Consider the following 18,677-nt stretch of genomic DNA (forward strand, 5'->3'; position numbering starts at 1 on the left):
TTGACAGAAGTCATTCTTCCTTACACTGCAGGAAGAAAAGTGGAGAGTGTTTAATGAACTTACATGCTTTTAATAAGATTTGTCTCTTGGAATCAAATAATGAAATATAATCCCTTGGATTCTCGCATTAAGTGTTTTTAAAGTTCCACGTGTTTAGAGTGAGGTACACTTGTGTTTGCTGCTTATGTGCTAAATAAGCAGAATAGTTCAGTCCTCTTTTTTGCCTTTGTCAGGAATGATTCTGTTTTATTTTTCACCTCCCTCTTATAGATGTTAAGACCTTCTTAATACAGAGAGCGTGGTCTGCTCTGTGATTAAGCAACTTTAAACTGTCCAGTTCCTTGTGTCATGGGCTGGGCATACAGCCAGCCACACAGATGGGGTCCCTGGCCACAGCCCTGGACATTCAGGGTGAAAAGGTGATGGGGTGGAAGTGGGCTGGGGGCTCTGGTTGCTAGAACTGAACCCCCACCGCACCCCCTAGGACATGCTCGGGCTCTCAGCTGTGGTCTGCTGGGGGTGTGAAGAGTAGTTCTTAAGCCATCCTCCCGGGTCCTGGCCGAGCAGTGGCTGCTCCAAAGCCAGCTCTCTTAAGCCCATCTGCCTGGACTCTGTGAGCCCCCTAGTCCCAGGCATCTGAAGCTGGGAAACAGAGTGGCTCAGTAAATCAGTGACTGGGAACTCATTTGTTTGGGGAAGTTTACTGCAATTATGCAGCCAAAACCCGCCCCCGCCCCCCCCCCCCCCCACTGGCCCCATTCTGATTTTCTTGGCAGTTCTCAGTGAATGCCACGATCACATTTTGATAAGTATCTCCAAAACATTTCTCTGGTGCCACCTGGCCCTCTTTTTAAGGCTTAGAGTTCCAGTATGCTTTTATTTCTGTTCAAAGTGTGCAGTAAGCATTTCGGTTTAGAAATTCTCATTTGGCTTGGAAAATCTTTACCAACATACATCGCTTCGGTGAGGGGGCATGGAAGAGGGGCAAACACAAGGGAAGCCATACTTGTTTGCTTATTTGGATCATTCGGATTTTTTTTTAAACTTGGGAGCAAATTGTCAGCTTAAACACTAGATTTAGCTGTCCTGTAGCCACATCAGGGGGCAAGGGATGACTTTACCCCATTTTGTACTTTGTGTTCTCGTCAATTTTGTTTTGGAAAGATGCTACCCTCTTTCATTCCAGTCCTTTTAAGGGCTGCTCTCTAACCAGGGCTGGGCTGTGACTAAACGTGGTGTGGACAGGGCAGTCTTGGCCTCAAGCACACACCAAGTGAGTCAGCCTAGCGGCCCCATCCTCATGCACAGGCGCTTCAGTGGCTCTGCAGGCTGCAGTTCCAGCTTGCTGTTGTGCTGGGGTAAGGACTCCTGCAACCTGAGCCCACCTGCCCTGTGCAAGGGGCAAGGTGAGAATGCTCACCAGTTTCCAAAAACCTGTTTTCCAGGCAGTCACTTGGCCAGGTTGTGCCAGACAGGGCCCAGGAATTTCTCCAGAGGTTTTGCTTGTTCATGGTGCTGACTTCAGAGCTCAGTTGAGCATGGCTCTCAATGACCCCCTCAGCATTTTGGTACCTTCTTATTTTCTTGACCGTGGTGCATCCAGCTCACCGTAAATAAATAACAATTTCCACAGGCCCGTCCATCAAACAGACATCTAATTGGGCAGCAGGAGTTGTATTCTGGGGCATTTTGAACCACATATTTGATCTCTTAGTTATTCTCATATTTGAAGGTGTGGCTGGTGGGTGTTCTCTTCCCTAGACTGTATTTGTGTTTGGATGAAACCACACAGCTGTTAATTCCTGTGACTTGGAAGGGCATCAGGCACATGTCCTCATTCAGTTTCAAGCCAGAGGACAGTAGATGGGGGAGGTGCCTGGGAGATGGGAGACCTGACTTACAGACTTACAGGTTTACTCTGGGCCTTGGATGGTCTTCTCAAGCTTGAGGCCTTTCTTTCCTTCTGGAGATTATGAGTATAGAAAATATGATTCATGTGACAATTTTTGTGTTGTTGTTGTTAATCCTCACCAAAGGATATTTTCTCCATTGCTCTTCAGAGAGAGTGGAAGGGAGGGAGGGAGAGAGGGAGGGAGAGAGGGAGGGGGGAGAGAGGGGAAGATAGAGAGAAAGAGAGAGAGAGAGACAAACATTGATGTAAGAGAGACACATCGACTGGTTGCCTCCCGCATGCGCCCCGACCAGTGGCAGGGAGCGAACCTGTGACCCTGGGCCAATGCTCTAACCACAGAGCAACACCAGCCAGGGGGACAACTTTTTAAATGAGGATAGGTTGGTATTCTTGAGTTTGCAAGATTTAGAAATTCAACTCTGGTTGGCTTAAGCAAAAGGGGTGATTATGTTTATGTAATTGGGAGGCCAGGCAGGGCTGGACCCAAGTGCAGAGATGACCATTGGCAGCACCAGGCTCACTTCCTGCCAACTTACCACCAAGTGGAGAGGGAGCTGCTTCTTCCCACTGGCTGCAGCTGAATCCTGGGGGCTGATGCCTGTAGGTGCTGATGGACCTGGCTTGCCCACCAGTGGAAAGGGATGTTCTGTACTGATTGGCCAGGCCTGCGTCACGTGTCTCCCTACAGTGACTCTCTCAGTAAAAATTAGGAGTGTTCATCAGAAGAAGGGGGCATAGATGCTGGGCCAGCACAAACAGCAGACCCTCCCCTAGAAAGTCATGGTATTCAGTGTTCTCATCCCCCGAGGGCCGTCTTCTCCCTTCCTGTTTTGAGGTGGATAGGTGGCTTTCCTGTCCAAATGATCTCTTCTCTAGCAAACATCTTGCATTGTCTCTGGATCTAGGTGCTTATTGACAGCCTGGTTGTAACAGACGGGCACAGGTGACTCTTCAATAAAGAGATGCTGACAGCAGTTTCCCCCTGCCTACCCTGCCATCCACATATTAGTAGTGAAATCTTTACTTTAAAAGGTGGCTTAAAGCACAGGAGTAGCCAAAACCGGTTTGGCTCAATGGATAGAGCGTCGGCCTGTGGACTGAAAGGTCCCAGGTTCGATTCCTGTCAAGGGCATGTACCTTGGTTGCAGGCACATCCCCAGTAGGGGGCGTGCAGGAGGCAGCTGATCGATGTTTCTCTCTCATCGATGTTTCTAACTATCCCTCTCCCTTCCTCTCTGTAAAAAATCAATAAAATATATTAAAAAAAAAAAAAAAAAGCACAGGAGTAAAAAGGCATGTGGTTGCAAGTCACAATTTTGCCATGACCTGATTTGAATATGGCATTAACATGTGTGTCTTTTTTTTTTTTTCTTTCTATAAATGCATCACCCAAAATTCACACTTCCTCCACATTTAAGTCCAGACAAGGATGTTGTGTGAAATGAATGTGTTCCCCTGGACCCTCCACTCCTATCCCCGGTTTGCAAAGAAATTTGCTCTGCCTCAATGTGATGGGTGACTCATTCTGAAACCAAGAAAATCACAGGGCCCCTAAATTTTCAGAAGTTGAATGCTGAAAGGAAGACGAGGGAGCCCTTGTCCCTGCAGCTGAAGGAGTGCTCACTCGGACGTGTGCTCATGTCTTAGCTTGCTCTGCAGTCTGAAAGGGCAGTAGTCTCTTTCCGGATTCACTTAGAGCAGTAACTTATGAACATGCCTGAGGCAAGAGAATGAATCATTTGAACTTTTTGTTTGAAAATACAGGATTTGGTTTCTGTTTCTTTGCCTATGGAAAATGTGGGCATCGATTTCACAGCCTGACCTTCATAGCCTACCCTTGTCTTGGAATTCCAGCGAGGACCTGGCGTGCAGGTGACAGCACTGACTTTGAACTTGCCAGCTCAGCTGGGACTTGAAGGGTGCCTGGGAACTTGCAGCCCCAACTTGCCTTTTTTTTTTTAAGTCTCTCCTAACATGAAGTGGAGTCTAGCCTCATTTCTGACTCCTCTTGTGAAGCCAGAGTCAACCCCAGATCCAGCAGTTTTCTGATTGTGATGAGCCAGGGACTAGCTGTCAGGAGTTTAGGGTCTATATCCCAGACCTGCGGGTCTCTTCCTGAGCAGCTATGTGACCCTGGGAAAGTCATCACCCTTTCTGTGCTTCTCTATCAATAGAGGGGGCTTCATAATGCCCTGTCCTCAGGGTATCAGAAATGAGAACATCAGTGCCTCAGCATTTAGCGTGGGACACATGAGCACTGAATAGGAGGAACCCTGGTAGAGAGTAGAGTGAGGAGCTTGGAAGTGGTACTTGAGGTTTAAGGGGGGACTTTGTTTGTGTGCATCTGGCAAGTTTCTGGGGGGCCCTTTCCCTGTTAATTTCTATAAGGAATAGCGAGATGGCTGGGTGTGTGTGTGTGTCTAGAGGGAGGAGGACTGGTGGGCTGGACACGTCTCCAATGGGCTTAATTAGTATAAGGAGAAGGACTGAGGTCAGTTTAGACAAATCCTCTGAAAAGCAACTTCCCAGAAAAATGTTCTGAATTCAAGCTCGTGCTACTCAGTAAAATATAGAAAAACAAAACAAAACAAAAAAACAAAAATCAAGAAAAGGGGAGCCCTAAATACTCTGCACACAAACACCCTGTTGTTGTCAGTTCCTATTTGCCTCTTGAAATTCTGCTCTAAAGCCAGCCAGTAGCATGCACTGCTTCCCTTATATCCTAGGTAACCAGCAAGAGCATCTTTCTCCTCCTTCCCTCAACCTTCTCTCAGAGGACTTCTTATTCTCCCCTCCCCCTCTGTTTGTTGTCTGTCCTTGCTGTGATTGCTGGAATGGAGAACATAGAGGGCAACGGAGAAAATCCTGGAATTTGTGAAGTCAAAGACTATTGGGAGGTCATGCCTGCCATTTCCCTGAAAAGTGCTTCATTTACCAAATATTAATCAGATTAGAATGTACATCATCCCAGGCAAGTTGATGAATTGTTGCTGTTATTTTAAAAAATCAGAGTGTCAGAGTGTTGAGGAAGCGCATGGATTTGGCCAGTTGTCATAACGAGAGGCAGAAGTTGACATCCTTGCGTCCTCAGGCCTCTGTACATTCACACTGTTGTGCAACCGTCACCACCATCCAGCCCTAGAACTCTTCTCATCTTCCCAAATTGAAACTCTGTCCTCATTAAACAACTGCATTCTCCCTCCCCCAGCCCTTGGCAGCCACTGTTTCACTTTCTGTCTCTCTGAATTTGACTGCCCGAGGTTCCTCATAAAGGGAATCGTATGGTATTTCTCCTTTTGTGACTGTCTTCTTGCACTTAGCATAATGTCCTCGGGGTTCATCCAGATTGTAACAAGTGGCAGGATCTCCTTCCTATTTAAGATTGAACGATAGTCTGTTTTTTGGGATAGACCACATTTTGCTTATCCATCCGGTGGACACTGGGTTGTCTTCACTTTTTGGCTCTCGTGAATACTGCTACAGGCATGGGTGTGCAAATCCTCTTCTACACTGGAGGCTTTGGGGGAAGTGATATTGTAGAAATGTTAGTGGCCGAGGAGGGCCTGGGCAGAGGCTGCTGAAGCCAGAGGAGCTGGAGATTTGGGTTTCTTCTCCCAGCATCACAGCCTCCAAGCATGTTCCTCCACTCCCAGAGGCTCAAGACTCTAGTAGTGTAATGGATTGCTGGAGCCTTCAAGATTATGCGCCATGGTGCCTGGCCCAGAAACAAATACCACACAGATGCTCATTTATACAGCGCAGCTAATGGGCAGTGCGGAAGAGGAGCCCACAGCAGCTGGGAGTGGGGCAGAGGCCCGTCACCTAAAAAAAGAAAAAGAAATTCCTCTGTGCCTCAGTTTCCCCTTCATTAAAATGCAGAGATTATGTTAGAACTGCGTTGTCCCAACTGTGGGGTATGGAGATTTGTTTTAGAGGGGACAGAGTGGGCCTTAAAGACTGGTGAGAAGGTTCTTGTTATGTGATGAGCTCCAGGGGATCCTGAGGTTTTCAGTGCCATGTCTTTCACACCTCTCTCCCATTCCTAAATCTCTCCTTTCTCATGTGCATAACCAGCCTGGGTACCTGGGTACCTTTTTTGTGTGTGTGTTAATCCTCAGTCGACCATATTTTTCCCCCATTGATTCTTAGAGAAAGTGAAAGGGAGGGAGGAAGGGAGGAAGAGAGAGAGACAGAGGGAGGGAGGGAGGGAGGGAGGGAGGGAGGGAGGGAGGGAGGGAGGGAGAGAGGGAGGGGAGGGGAGGGAGACAAGTCGATTGGTTGCCTCCTGCATGCGTCCTGGCCAGGTCTAGGGATCGAACTTGCAACCCAGGTATGTGCCCTTGACTGGGAATCGAACCCTTGATCTTTTGTTGTGTGAGCCATTGTTGTAACCACTGAGGAATACCGGCCATGGCTGCCTGGGTACTTTTTTATTTATTCTTCATGTATATTACTTTCACAGTTGCTTTCTATTTTTATTGGTTTTATGCTTACAATAGTATTGCAGACTTATAAAAAGTTAAAAATAGGATAAAGACCTCCCATTTACCCTTTACCCAGTTTCACCTTTCAATATTATATACCCCATTTGCTTTCTTATTTGTGTTTTCTCTGTCTCTCTCTCCACACATGCATGCATGCATGCATACACACACACACACACACACACACACACACACACACACACACACTTGCTCACAAACATTTTCATCCTGCCCCTTCCCTTCTTAATTCCTCGGCGTGCATTTGCTAAGAATAGGGTTTGCTCTTTCATGACCACAGTACAGTTATCAGCTTCATACTAGTTTTCTACTGTCCATGTTCCAGTCTACCCACTGGCTCATTAACAATGTCCTATGTAGCCTATTTCCTTCCTCTAGTACAGAATTCAGTCTAGAATCAGGTCATGTCTTTCATCCTTGTGTCTCTTTAGCCTCCTCTACTCTGGAACATTTCCACAACCTTTCTTTCTCTTTTACAACATTGACCATTTTGAAGAGTACAGAACCTCCCCCTCCTTTTGTTTTAATAAAATGTTCCTCATTCTGTCTTTGATGTTTCTCTGTGATTAGGTTGAGGTTATGCATTCTTGATTGGAATATGTCATAGGTGACGTCATGTCTTTCTTGGGGTGTCATATCTGCATGTCCTTCTGTCCCTCATGGGTGATGTTAATTTTGGTCACCTGCTTAAGGTATTGCCCAGTTTCTCCACCATACAGTTACTTTATTTTTTCTCTGCAACTAGTCAGCAATCTTTGGGGAGACCCTCTGATTATGTAGATATCCTATGCCTCATTAAAATTCCCCCTTAGACTTGGCATTCATTGATGATTCTTGCCTGATTCAGCCTTTACCAGGATGGGAGCAAACTGTTGTCTTTCCAACACCAACACCCTCTCCATGTTTAAAAGTCAGCCCTCAGCATTCCACTTTAAACAGGCTTCCTCCTTTCTTTCCATTTACTTACTTATTTCTCTATTCTTGGCATGGATTCATGGATTTCAGTTTTTTAATGGTTTATATTTCATTACTATATTTAATTAATTTGATCCTGAAATTGTCCCATATTTAGCCATTAGGAATCCTTTCAAGCTGGCTGCTATGTCCTTGTGATAAGCCCCCACCTTTTTTTCCAACACTCCTTATACTTTCTGGCATAACAAGGTATTCCAGGTTCATCTGTGTCTGTGCTGCCCATCCCTGGGATTAGGCAATTCTCTGAAAAGCTGTGGTTCCGCTCAATGGTCAATGGTATTAGAAGCCAAGATCTGGACACTAGATGTGCTCATTTCTGCTGGGTTGTCTGGCTTTTTGGCCCTTTTAAGGGACAGAGCTAGAAAATATATGCATGTGTATGCACAAAATACACTCATTCATTTTGTGCACATATACATATTTTAGAGATCCTAAGTTCATACCAATACCTCCAGTTCTGATCAATTCCCATAGGGCTGTTTCCTGCCTTCCTCCATTTCAGATTTGTATCTCTACCTCCACAGTGAGAATTCTGGCTCCCAACAACACTACAAGATCAATAGGTCTTACTTTCTCAATCCTCTAAACACATCTAAAAAATTTTCAGAATTAAGTATTGTGTTTATAGAGTTACGTATTGTTTATAAACTACTTGGATTAGTCTGTCCTCCTTCCTTTCTTTCCCCCTTCAGGGAGTTGTGATATTCATTTAAAATAAATTTGGGTATTTCAATTTTTTTTTTCTGTTTAGGGTTTTCCCTTCACATTGATTTAATTTTTTAAAATATATAGAATATTAACAAACTCAAAACTATGTCAAAAGGTATGTTTAAAAATGTGTCCCTCCCTCCCATATTCCTTTCATCCATTCCCCCCACCTCTTGTATATAAGCAACTTGACTGTTATCTGGAATATCTTTCCTGTGTTTCTTTTTGTAAAAAGAAGTGTGTATATGTATGTTTTCCCTTCTTTCTTACACACAGAATAGCACTTTGATCTCTTCAGTGAGCAGTATTTGCGGAACTCACTCCGTTATCAGTTCACGGAGTTCTTCCTCATTTCTTTCTACAGCTGCACTGTGTACATGCACCATCGTTTATTCAGCCAGTCCTTATGCTTGGACATTTAGGTAGTTTCCAATATTTTGCAATTACAGATAATACTGCAGTGAATACCCTTGTGGGTGTGCATTTTCTTATTGCAGGAGGTGTATCTTCCAGATAAATTCCTGCAAGTGGGATTATTGAAGGGTAGAGTAGTTATTTAATTTCCTTTTTTAAAAAGTTTCTTTAAAAAAGTTTTTTTATTCATAAAATTTTTAAAATGTATTTAAGTAAACAAAGTGAGTTCGAACAAAGTGATTAAATAAATAGCAAATAGTACAGGTAAAACAGAGACATGGAAAATTGTAAAGGCAGGCAGATGACTGAAGTGTGAACAAACTGGGCAGGTTATTGTTACAGTTCTTTCAGACCCCAAAAAAGAAACCTGGTTTGGGTGGGGGCTCATGGTTTTATAACAGAGGCTCAGATGGAGCCCCCTGGGAATTTGTCATCAGAGTCTGAGTCTTTAGTGACTATCTGGAAATCTGAGTTCACATGAGCCCACTGATCTGTTTTTCCCAGTGGCGGTAGCATGGCGTGCACACCCTGGGAGGCATGATGCCTATGCAGGGGCGGGGGAGAGGGGGCAGAAGGCTAAGCAGAACCATGCCAGATGTCCTGGTGTGGCATAAAGAGGGGTTCACATTGACCCTGAATTACCAGGAAAAGTCAAATTCTATTTTAAAGATGGCTATAGAATTTATTTTATAGCAGTGAGAATCTGGGAGACCCTCTCATGCCTATGTAGCCTTTTGCATACAGGGAGTTGGCAGACACTAGGTAAGAATCACTAATTTTAAAAGTTGTTTGGATAAAATTGTTTAAAAGACACTGGGAAAAAACTCTTTTGACATTGGAAGAAGTGTTCTATATTCATCTAGAAAATTCATCTAAATTAATCTAACAGCTTACTCCACAACTATGCTGGCTGGGTCAGGAGTATATGGGAGGGATAGCAGTGCAGCTGTCAGAACCAGGGCGACCCAGCCGAGGTTTGGACACCTTGTTCTATGTGGAGAGGCACTTGTGGGCCTGGTCCTGTACCAGGACGTGACATAGGAGGTGAGGAGGGGGAGCAGTCCTGGCTTTCACTCTTACTTTTAGCTGTATTAAGAGTCACTACTCTTCTGGGTTTCCGTTTCCTCAAATACAGTATCCAGGACCAAACCAGTGGTTTTCAGAATTCCACAAAGGAGCTTTAGTGGGCTCTGTGCACCGCTTGAGGGAACCTGTGGTTCAGAGACATTTGGGATCCACCACTTATTACCTGGAGCAGCTGTGCTCTCATCAGCTTGCCAGGTGGTGTACCACAGGAAAGTGTCCAAAATTAATATCCTACTGCTTAACAAAGTTCGATGAGCACTGGGCTGGCTTATCTTTAACCCTCTCTCCTCTGCTCCAGAATTCTGATAGTGTCCAGGGAGGAGATTAGAAATTGAAAAGGACCAACCACATCACAGCAGGCTTATTCTTCAGGCCCAGGCGCTAGGGCTTGGCTCCATAACTTGAAGCTGAATTCCTGCCAGGACAGCCAGTCTTGGAGGAAGGGGAGCTTGCAGTAGGGCAGGAGGCAGGTCAAAGGTTACAGGGCAGAAACCAGAGTGGGAGGCTGGTGCTATAGGCTACCTTGGTAGTATTCAGATGTCTTTGCTGGCACACCCTATCAGTAAACAAAAACAAACAAACAGAGTCAAACTTCATTTCTCCACCAAATTGTTCATGGAAAAAATGTCTCTGTTGTGGAACAAAACTTCAATTTTCCACCTGACAACCCTTTCATGCTGATACCCCATCATGACAAAACTTGTCTCTCAGGCAACAAAGGAGAGAATGTTTTTGTTGCTGGGAAGTTGACAATTAGCACAATTTTAAAACATAATGAGGCCATCAAGATAGCTAATGTTGCTAAGGGTGTGAGAGTGCTCAGAAAAAAAAACCAACAATCACTATTGAAGAGGTAGAAAAATCGTTGATTTAGATAAACGAAAAGCAGTTAGCTAGTGATAGCATTTCAGAGGCAGACACATGAAAAAACAAAGATGTTGCATACCACCTCCTTAAAGACATTCCTGTAACAAGTGCTTTAAGTGATTCATTTAAGACTAGTAAGGGGTGGTTCAATAAATTTAAGAAAAGAAGTGTTTATAGATTAAGCAGTACATTAGACGTGTCCTGTATATAAAAAAGGTTAAAACAGGGAATCATTTGTGGGTTTGGAATGGATTAATTCAATTTACATTATTGTATTTGTATGATCGGTTTTCGAACAAATTGCTTCTCCAACAGCCTTCTGGAACGAATTAAATTCGAGAATCGAGGTTCCACTGTAAATACATAATTTACTCATGCATCTCCCAAATATATATACACTTATTTACTATAAATTATACATTTGATGTTATTATGCTAATGTTCTCTATACTAATAAAAGGGTAATATGCTAATTAGAGCGGACGTCTTCCAGATGTCCATCTGGACATCCATTAGGACACAGCCACAGCGACTGCGCGGCTGGGGCTCAGGCCTTGCAGCTGTGGTGGCCGGCAGTGGCAGCAGCAGCAGGGTGATGGGGTCAGCGCCTTCCCCTGATCTGCCTGGTCGCCTCCCGCAGAGGGAGACCAGAGGCAGCAGCAGTGACGGGGTGATGGCGGTGCCTTCCCCTGATCAGCCCGGTCGCCTCCTGAAAAGGGAGGTAAGACTGTGGCTTAGGCCTGCGCGGGCCTAAGCTGTCAGTAGGACATTCCCTGAGGGCTCCCAGACTGTGAGAGGGGGCAGGTCGGACTGAGGGGACCCCGCCAAGTGTACGAATTTTCATCACCAGGCCTCTAGTGTACATTATAAAACCAACAAAAATTGGTTTTTTAAAAGATGAGAATAATTAGAAGAATCATCTTGCATACCCATTGAGGTATTTGTACCCCACTGTGGAGAAGACAGGGGTAGCTGGGGGGCATCTGAAGGAGGTTGGTGGAGGTGAAGGTGCAAGGACAGGAAAGATTGATGGTTCCCAGTCAGCAGTCAGCACCACCTCCTGCTCATTGCCGCATCCATGTGCTACTTGCACTACTGTTTGCTCAGTAGTTCTCTGAATCCACTCATTTTTTTTCTTAAATTTAGCCTCATCCTAAGCAGTAACACCCCCAAAAGAACAGATTTTCTGTGCAGTTAGAATTTTCTTCTAATGCACATTAAAATAAATGCAAAACTATGCAAAGAAAACATTTGTCCACATACCACGTAAAAATCATGTCAGCCCCCACCTGTGTAGTGGGGGACAGCCCTGTGGGAGACTCCAGTCGGTGGCAACTGACTCCAGACCACAGTGTCGGGGTAGAGGCTAGTGACAGCAAGGGCCCCCATCCCCTGCCAGGGTCTGGGCCCATGTGGACCTGTGAGGGATGCAGTCCTCCACGCCGCAGGATAGTCACAAACAGTCATTCCTGAGAGTCCCAGAAGGGTGGTGGGGATGTGACACCTCCCTATGAGAATACTGCACAAATTGGATGCAGGATGGTGGGGCAGTTGGTCACCCCAATATATGTTGCAGCTGCCAGAACCTCGCACATTGGGCTAGACCAGTCATTCATTTCTCCATTCCAGAGATCTCTATTGAGCACCTTCCATGTGCTAGGCCCTGGGCTAGACACTGGAGTAGTAGTGGAGAGCAAGGCAGCTAAGGCAGCCACTCTTATGAAACCCACATTATAGTAGGGGAAAGCAGGCAGGCAACAAGCAAATCAATAAATAGAAAGTATAAAATCCAGGGAGTTATAAATGCTACTAGCGTTCCCGTTGCAGGAAAAATCCTGCAATAGGGTTTCCTGCTGCACTCTACCCCGCCCCGCCTGCTCTCCTCCCTTGTCCCCCGGCCCACCTTCTCCGCCAGCCCGCCCCGCTCTCCTTCCTTCTCCCCCGGCCCCGCCTCCGCTCCTTCCTTGTCCCCCGGCCCGCCTTCTCCGCCAGCCCGCCCCGCTCTCCTTCCTTCTCCCCCGGCCCCGCCTCCGCTCCTTCCTTGTCCCCCGGCCCGCCTTCTCCGCCAGCCCGCCCCGCTCTCCTTCCTTCTCCCCCGGCCCCGCCTCCGCTCCTCCCTTCTCCTCCCCACGGCTTGCTTGCTTCTCCGCAGCTTTGCTCCCTTCAGCATCTCTTGGCTTCTTTCTAAGCTGTCTTGATATGCAAATTAGCCGCCATCTTTGTTGGGGTAATTTGCATACTCGTCCTGATTGGTTGGTGGGCATGGCTTGACATAGCGAAGGTGTGGTCAATTTGCATATTTGTCTATTATTAGGTAGGATAAGTGAAATCAAGATAAGGGTGGAGGGGACAAATCTATCCAGAAGAATTTCAAATAATTTATGTAGCTACTCCCCCCTCAAGGAGAAAGAACCTAACTCCCCACTTCTTAAGTGTGGGCTGTGCTTCATGCTTGCTTTCAAAGATTATGGAATGAAAGGGGGACAAAAGTACCTTTCCAGTGGAGAAACCTGAGCAGCACACACTTGGCCAAGTGATGCAGGTAACATCAGCAGTCATGAGTCATGTTGATACCCTGTACCTTTGATATGATGTGATGAGAAGGGCACTTCCCCTCTGTGGTCTTCCTCCCAGAAACCCCTAACCCCAGTCTAATTATCAGAAAAGCATCAGACAAACCCAGATTGAGGGACGTTCTGCAAAGTACCTGACCAGTTCTCTTCAAACCATAGGGTCATCAGAAGCAAGGAAAGTCTGAGAAACTCATGGCCAACAGGAGCCTAAGGAGACATGATGTAACATGGGATCCTGGATGGGATCCTGGAACAAAAAAGGGTATTAGGAGAAAACTAGGGGAATCTGAATTCTGAACGATGCAGTTTAATTAATCATTTGAAGAGGTAAAGGAAAAACAGGTGGAGATGGTCTCCGAGAGGTCTCTGAGGTGGTGACATCGGAGTCTGACATGATGGGATTGAGTCGTGCCTGGGTAGGGAAACCCGGGTGAGAGCATTCCAGGCAGAGGAAATAGCCGGGTAAAGATCCTGGGGCAGAAACATGCTTGGGCCAGTCAAAGAAGAGTGAGAAAAGCTTAGCACAGCTGGAGTGGTGCTGGGTGGAGAGGGCCAGGAGGTGAGGTCAGAGGTGGACAGGTGCCAGGCCGTGCAAGGCCTTGACGCCATGGAGGCATTTGGATTTCATGCTGAATGTGAAGTGAAGGCAGTGCGGAGTTTTGAACGGAAGGGTGACATGAGCTCATTTCCACTTAAAATCACTTGGGTCTGTGAGAGAACAAACCAGGCAAGCAAGAAAAGAAGCAGTGGCCAAGCGGGGGCTCCTGTGTGAGTCCAGGGAACGACGATGGCAGGGGTCATGTCAGAACCCGCTGTGCTCCCACCTTTCTGGAAACGGAAACACAGGTTACATTTTAATTATCTTCCCCACCCCCATTTTGTCTCCCGAAGATGCGGGAAATGAACTGAAGTCTGGGTCCCAAGAACTATTTGAAGGTCTATACCTGTGTGTCAAAAACTCTTAATAGGACACCTTACAGCGCAACAACCACCATCTCTAATGCATTCCTTCATTGGTTCATACCTCTTTCTGAAAAATAAAATGTGCCCCATGCTTAAGTCAGTTGCTACAAATTGCCCTTCTTTAATTGGGAAAAATAAAACATGGTTCCTAACCTCTCTGTGCCTAGAAGTTGTAAATAGAAAGGGAAAACAAAAGGCTTCAGTCACATCAAAGCTTTTTCTAACATATAAACAGTTTCAGCGTGTTTTCAGGGAATTTGGTTATGTCTTATTAACCACATGTTTCCTTGCTGCCTCAGCTCTTTGGGGAAGGAAGTGTGGTATCAATAAAGTAAAATAAATTACTGTTTTTAAAAAAAAACACCTTGAAATAAATAAAATTGTAGTTTGTTCTTTCTAGTCAAAATCAGGGCCCTGTTTCTTGGTGATGCCAAGATGAAAGGAAAGAGAGGTTCTGGCCTTTGTCTTATATTTCCCCCAGCATGTTGCTGGTGCTCCTGTCACCACTGTTGAATATTTGCTTGATGTGTCAGGAACAGTTTCTGGGGCTTTGTCTCAACCACGAGTATGTCTATAAACTAGGTCTGGGAAGCTATCTGGGCTCATCCCAGTCTCTGTATTTGCTTCCAGAGATAGAGATGGTGATCATGGAGCGCAGCAAGCTCCCTGAGTTGGCGGCCAGCACCTCCATGCAGGAGCAGAACACCACAGATGAGGAGAAGAGCGCCGCCACGGGCTTGGAGAGTGTGCAGTGGAACAGGTGGGAGGCCCAGCCTGTCAGGTGGGGTACACTCGTGCTGATGCTGGGGAGGGCTGCCCACAGCCAGCCTGGGGGTACTGCTCAGCCTCTGGGATGAGGAGATGGGCTCAGCAGTGATGGGTGCCTTGGCTGGGGTGCCCCCTAAGGATAACCCTGGGCCTCTTCCCACCACCCAAATGATCTCGTCTGCTTCTCAACCAAGCCACCTTGCTTCCTGCCTTTCCCTCTACTTCAGCCCTTGGCCACCAGAGATCCAGCTCTTCTCGAGAGGCATGGGGACGGAGCTGACACTCAGCACTCTAGCACAGCGGTCACCAACCTTTCGGACCTCACGGACCACCAGTGGTCCGCAGACCACCGGTTGGTGACCGCTGCTCCAAAAGTTTCCTTAAACCAGCGGTCACCAACCTTTCGGACCTCATGGACCACTGGTTGGCGACCGCTGCTCTAGCACACTCACCCCTTGGAAAGAGAATGAGCAAGACATGACGCCACCGCCTTCTCCCCTCCCCCTCCCATCCCCCAAGCACTGCAATTCTGGGCCCTGTTTTAAAGGGTATGGGAGGCCCTGTAACCTTGTACTGGCCATTCCTGGAAGACCCTGGGAACAGTGTTTGGGTCTCCCTGTCTCATTCATTCTCTGCCACGCACATGGCTATCCACAGGGCCTGCCCTCATGACTCTGCCAGTATGATTTAATGCTGCTGTCCACCTTTGACTTGGTGCCTGATTGTTTATTCCAGTGATGGCCTGCCAAAGCTACATGCTCTTAAACCTTCGAGATGTCACATTTCCTGGAACCTTGCTATAGCACCACCCCTTTCGGAATAGACTTGGGTAGAAGACTGCTCCCAGGGTGTGCAGTGAACTGTTAGGAGGGCTCCATGTGTACTGGCCCCACGGCACAGACCCCTGTAATAACCTCCTAATCCTGCTTTGGTGTTAATAAACGCACAGCAGCGTGGTTCCTCTGTCAGCCTACAAGGAATTCATTTCCTGAGCCCTGAGGGTAGGGTGGTTGAAATTCACACAAACCCCCACCCTATGTATTAATCCTGCTGGAAGTGAAGAGTTGCAGCACACTGTTTTCCCTCCGTGTCTTACTTATCTCTTTGCTTGGCAGATGTTTCAGTTACCTAACAGGATTAATTTTTATCATATGCACAAGGGAGCCATTTTTAGTTTTGGTTAAATAGAACACACTGGAGTGCAGTGTGGGCTATTGGTTGTTGTAACTTACAAAGACCTTTTTGATTTTGCTTGGCAGCAAAATATGTAACTTCTGAAGCTCTGAAAATTAAGGAAATCATTCTAAACACAGAAAGAAAGGGGAAGCAACCTTTAGATGCTTGGCACAGCATTAGTTAGACTATGAATAATTGGAGAAACCACAAATGACTAGAAGTGGGGGATGCTCAAGCAAATGAAGGTGCGTCTGCTTAATAGATTATTGGCTCTTGCTTTTAAGTGAATACTGTCATTATGTGTTCAGTTTCTTAGGATCCAGTAAATGGAAACAGAGCGCATACTAGTATTTTACATAGTATGGTAAAACTACAGCTTTGCTAAAGGAAGAAAAATATCCAGTGTTGTCCAAAAAAAAAAAGGTGAACAGACCAAAACGTTATATTTGAATGTTGGGGTTAACACTTCTTTTTCCCCCTGAATTTTAGTGAAGAAAGGGATTTTCTTAGAGTTGATTGAGATTGTTCCTTAACATTTGGTGACTTTAACTGGCATATTCTACCACATGGTTTACAATGGAAGCTAATTCTGGTGCCCTGAGATGGGCTGTGGCCCCAGGAATTTTTGGTTCCGAACCCTGCTCTGTCCTGAGACTGAATGCCAAGGAGAGTGGCCCAGGTGGGAGTTGTCTTATCTTCTCTTTGAAAAGGTATTGAGTTGTTGGTTGTCAGAAACGCCGCCAAGGACTACTGTCCTCCCAGTTCCCGGCACTGAGCAGGGAGGGGGGTGCTGAGGGTGAGGGAGGGGGACAGTTTGTTCTTGACATGAATTGGATCTTGACATTGGTCCACTTGTCTGAAGAAACAGCATAATACAAAGCGTAACTGTTCTTGCATATGGGCTATATCTGTATTCAGGGTTAGATATATGCCAAGAAACTAAAAGCCATTCAAAATATTTTCTTTAAAATAAAAAAATAAATAAAAAGTCTTGAAATGTGTAAAGAAGGAAAATAAGATTTCCGTGATGCCAGCATTCAAAGGCAGCTGTTACTAACATTGTGATTATTTCCTGCCAGTTTTTTTTTCAATGCCAATTCTATGGGGATTTTTTCCTCCTTCCTCCCAATAAGTTATACCATGCCATATTTGTAATTTTCTTCTTCTTCTTTTTTTTTTTTGCCTAATCAAACCCTAGATTCTTTTTCATTTGTTGTACTCTTAGTAAACAAAAAGCTAATGGCTTCATAATACTTCATTTCATAAGAGATGATACATCCTCCCAGCCCCCCCTCTGCTCCTGGGCATTTGGTTATTCACATTATTCCCAAATGAAGATACAATCCAAACTCCAAGCAGCTGGTTTATAAGAAAGCATTTTCTACTTTATCCCACTTTTAATTTGAAAGTGCTATCGCTGTGGACTTACAAAAACCCAAATGCACACATTGCAAAACTATTCACACATCTGAAAGGTGATGCTCAATCTGGGACTCAGGGGAAACAGCCCAAACATAAACATTCCCTTTAAGGTTCTTCCTTTCATTTCTGTGTGTCCCATGTTGGTTTGAAATGTATGACAAGTACATTTTCACTACTTTCTCTTTGGCATTTTTCAGTGTATATTTATGGCAGTCAAAATTCAAAAAAAGTAAAACAGGTTATGTGGTATTTCTCTGCCACAATTTCACTCCCTCCCCCCCACCCCCCCCCACCCCCCCACCGCCCAGACAACTGGTGTTGACAGTAGCTGTGTGTCCTTCCAGGGGTCAAGTGTGCCTTTGGTCATTCATTGAGGCGCTCTGCTCTCCTGGCTTAAGCCTGGCATCCAGAGGGGCAGCCGCAGATGGTCACGGGATCAGAGACTCTGCCTCAGGGCCAGAAGTGTGCATATTCTATTTCCCTTGTGTTGAGTCTTTCCCGGCCAGGCCCTCACCTGGAAGGGCAGCATTCAGGGCGTGCGGTTTGTGATATTTGGAGCCACTCCATAGATCTTACCCACAAAGCATCAGAGGTGGGAGACCTCATCGATTCTCACCAGTCAGGGAAAGTCAGTCCAAGAAATTGCTGGGCCAGGACCTGCTGAAGTGAGATCATGGAGAAATGCCCTTGAAATATTCAAAGTAGAAATCAAACCACAATTCCTGTGTACCAGCACTTTTCACTGTGTACCTGGCCCTATGTTAAATGCCCTTCAGTCTCATTTCACTTGAATCCTCATAATGACCTTGTACGGGTTTAATCCCTATCTCACAGGTGGGGAAATGGAGAGGTTTTAGATAACTTACCCAAGGGGTGCAGCTAAGAAGAGGCAGAATCAGAATTTGAACCCAGGCGGTCTGGCTCCAAGACCCACATTCTGAAATTGTTCTGACGTGGTGCCTTGTCTGGTATTGTTAGTCTGTCACATTGCCCTGTTTTCTTCATTCTCTTGTCACTCTTTGAAGTGATGATGTGGTCTGTCTGCTCTGTCTCTGCACACTGGCATGGGAGTGCCACAGAGCAAGGACTTTGTATCATTTATCCCCAGGGTCTGTGACAGCTGGTGAACGATTGCGGAGTAATTAAGTGGTCTGTTCCTCAGTCTCTTTCCCCTTGAGACAGCAGCTACCCTGGGGCAGAGCCTGTCTCTCATTTGTCTTGTGTCCTCAGTGCCTGGTCCTGGCCTGGGTACATGGTGGGCTCCCTGCATGCTGGTGGCAGAACTGTAAGAGGCAAAGACTAGCAGGTGGG

At 46.0% G+C, this 18,677-nt stretch overlaps 1 protein-coding gene across 3 annotated transcripts in view; it reads left to right on the forward strand.

Annotated features, from left to right (window-relative positions):
* CLEC16A (C-type lectin domain containing 16A) overlaps window positions 1-18,677 on the forward strand; it is a 215,959-nt gene that overhangs the window by 54,458 nt on the left and 142,824 nt on the right. For all 3 annotated transcript variants that reach the window (XM_028145526.2, XM_054714725.1, XM_028145530.2), the window contains exon 11: window positions 14,631-14,760. In XM_028145526.2, coding sequence (XP_028001327.2) covers window positions 14,631-14,760 — 130 coding nt within the window. The remainder of the gene's footprint in view (window positions 1-14,630; window positions 14,761-18,677) is intronic.

This window comes from Eptesicus fuscus, chromosome 4, assembly GCF_027574615.1.
Source record: "Eptesicus fuscus isolate TK198812 chromosome 4, DD_ASM_mEF_20220401, whole genome shotgun sequence".
Taxonomy (NCBI): Eukaryota; Metazoa; Chordata; class Mammalia; order Chiroptera; family Vespertilionidae; genus Eptesicus; species Eptesicus fuscus.